Source organism: Anastrepha obliqua, chromosome 6 (assembly GCF_027943255.1).
Source record: "Anastrepha obliqua isolate idAnaObli1 chromosome 6, idAnaObli1_1.0, whole genome shotgun sequence".
In the NCBI taxonomy this organism is placed as follows: Eukaryota; Metazoa; Arthropoda; class Insecta; order Diptera; family Tephritidae; genus Anastrepha; species Anastrepha obliqua.
Window position 1 is genome coordinate 52,065,961 of NC_072897.1, and position 2,420 is coordinate 52,068,380.

At 42.9% G+C, this 2,420-nt stretch overlaps 1 protein-coding gene across 1 annotated transcript; it reads left to right on the top strand.

Moving 5' to 3' along the window:
* Positions 1-971: 971 nt before the first annotated feature.
* Positions 972-1,721, top strand: LOC129250524 (uncharacterized). Its single transcript, XM_054890145.1, has one exon. It carries the CDS (start codon positions 972-974, stop codon positions 1,719-1,721), a length of 750 nt encoding a protein of 249 aa, XP_054746120.1.
* The last annotated feature ends 699 nt before the right edge of the window (positions 1,722-2,420 follow it).

Sequence of the window (2,420 nt, forward strand, 5' to 3'; positions counted from 1 at the left end):
TACTACTCTTCGACTGCCCAGTAATAATACATAGAAATGCCATTGGGATACCTATGGCCACGAGCAAATTAATAATTAAAACTAAGGACGCCAATAGGGCATGCAGAGATGAGGGCATTTGCTAGCAGCTAGGCTGCTATGGCCGCAAATAAATAAGAAAAAGACAAAGGAACTGCTTAGCCTTTCAAAAGAGAATATTTCGAGGGTCGTGTATAACCGGCGATTGGCTATTTGAGATTCCTTGAGAGTGGGAGTTTTCTCCCATGAATATTGTAAGAGTTGTAGAGATGAGGAAGAGGAAGAAACAGTTTAGCAATTCCTTTGCAATTGTCCAGCCCTAGTTAAAATCAGACCAGGTGTTTTAGGTAAACATTTTTTCAATTGTCTCTCGGAACTGAATGACGTGGGGACGGAACCAATCCCGCGCTTCATAAGAGCCTGAAAATGGTTTCACGAAGAAAAATAAATGAGGTTGGTCCATAATTGAGTCGCACGTGTACAGTAAGCCCTCAGTTATTCACTGAGTTGGACAGGTATCATTGAATTGCAATACCCCCAACTTAACCTCAGTGCCGCCTAACCGATCAGTATTTTGCAATAAGATTTCATCTTACTTAAGCAATTACAACTTCTGAACAGAGCCAGGAGAATGTGCAATGCTGGGTAAAAAATATATAGCGATATTTACATATATATGTAGTGAGTACTCTAACTACAAGTATAACAGGAGGTGGCAACATTGAAACGGCTAATTATTAGGAACCGTAGCTAAGTTCGCTGAAGAAAATTGAATTGCAACTGACTATTCACTCGATGTAAAAACTCACGCGAGTACACCACAAAGATTCGTCTTTTATAATTACTTTGATTTGAATAAACGAAATATAGAACATCGAGGTTCTATAATTGGTGACCCCTACGGCAGTGGAACATCATACATATACGTAAATTACACCTACATATACAACATCATGCCTGTCGAGAATGAGGATAATTTTCAAGACGCAGTAGCTCCGTTTCATGTGACGCGAGTAGCAGTTAAACCACCACCGTTCTGGAAGCCAGATCCGCGGCTATGGTTTGCGCAGGTGGAAGCTCAATTCGCGCGAGCTGGAATTTCCTCTGACGAAACGAAATACTTCACAGTGGTTGCGGAAATTGATTCAGCGGTACTGGGACATGCTAGCGACATTATTTCGGCTCCAGCTAGTGTGGGAAAATATGATGCATTAAAACAGAGGCTAATTGGAGAGTTCGGCGAGTCTAATGAGAAGTGGCTCAGGCGTTTAGTGGAAAGTTGCGAGTTAGGTGAAAAAAAGGCTACATCGTTATTGCGGGAGATGAAGGACTTGGCAAATCAACAGCTGGGTATAGACATGTTGAAGTCTTTGTGGTTACGGTGTTTACCCGTTCATGTACAACAAATTTTAGCAACTATCGAGGGTGATGTAGATGACCTTACTAAGAAGGCTGATGATATTTTGGCGATTCCAGCAACGAGTAGCGGTGTTGATGCTATCAATACTTCAAGTCCCGAGATTACAGCAACCATTTCCGAATTGGTAAATAGGTTAAATCGTTTAGAAAGTCGCGATGTAGGTCGACGGAGTGGCGCACCTCCGCAACGGGCAAGATCAGTAAACAGTGGCAGCGGAGCAATACGAGATGGGTATAACGATTTTTGCTGGTACCATCGCACTTTCGGCGAGAAGGCAACATGATGCCGCCAGCCGTGTGTTTTCCAACGAAAGCGCTCGGAAAACTAGTCAGTCCTCCGTTTAAAGCGGCTGAACCGGAGGAGGAAATTAATTCAAGCCGCCTTTATATTAGAGACAGAATTTCCTCAATGAAGTTTCTTATCGATACGGGGGCCGAAGTGTCGGTGGTGCCCAAGCGTAACGGTGAGAGTAAACAACCTTCCGTCATGAGGCTGGTTGCCGCAAACAACACTACAATTGATACTTTAGGTAGGCGACATATCACAATAGATTTAGGCCTTAAGCGAAAATTTAATTGGCATTTCATCATTGCTTATGTAGCGCAGCCTATAATAGGTGCGGATTTTTTAAAGCACTACGACGTTTTGGTAGATTTAAAAAACAAAACTATTATCGATAGAGTAACGAGTACTCAAGCATTATGCCAAGTTATGATGCCGCCTCATAGGGTACTTTCTTTGAGGGGAGCGGACTCCTTTCATACAATTTTAGCGCGCTAACCCGATCCGACTGACGACGCACCAAAAAATAAAAGGCTTATTACAGCAGTACAACACCATATAGAAAGCGAGGAGCACCAGTAGTGCAGAAGATGCGCCGTCTCTCACCTAAAAAACTGGAAGCTGCAAAAAGAGAATTTAATTATCTCATCGAACGAGGTATATGTCAGCGTTCTTGCAGTCAGTGGAGAAGTCCGTTGCA

Bases quoted from the DNA above. Each gene is read 5' to 3' on its own strand.
- LOC129250524 (XM_054890145.1), top strand. From the start codon at position 972: ATGCCTGTCGAGAATGAGGATAATTTTCAAGACGCAGTAGCTCCGTTT.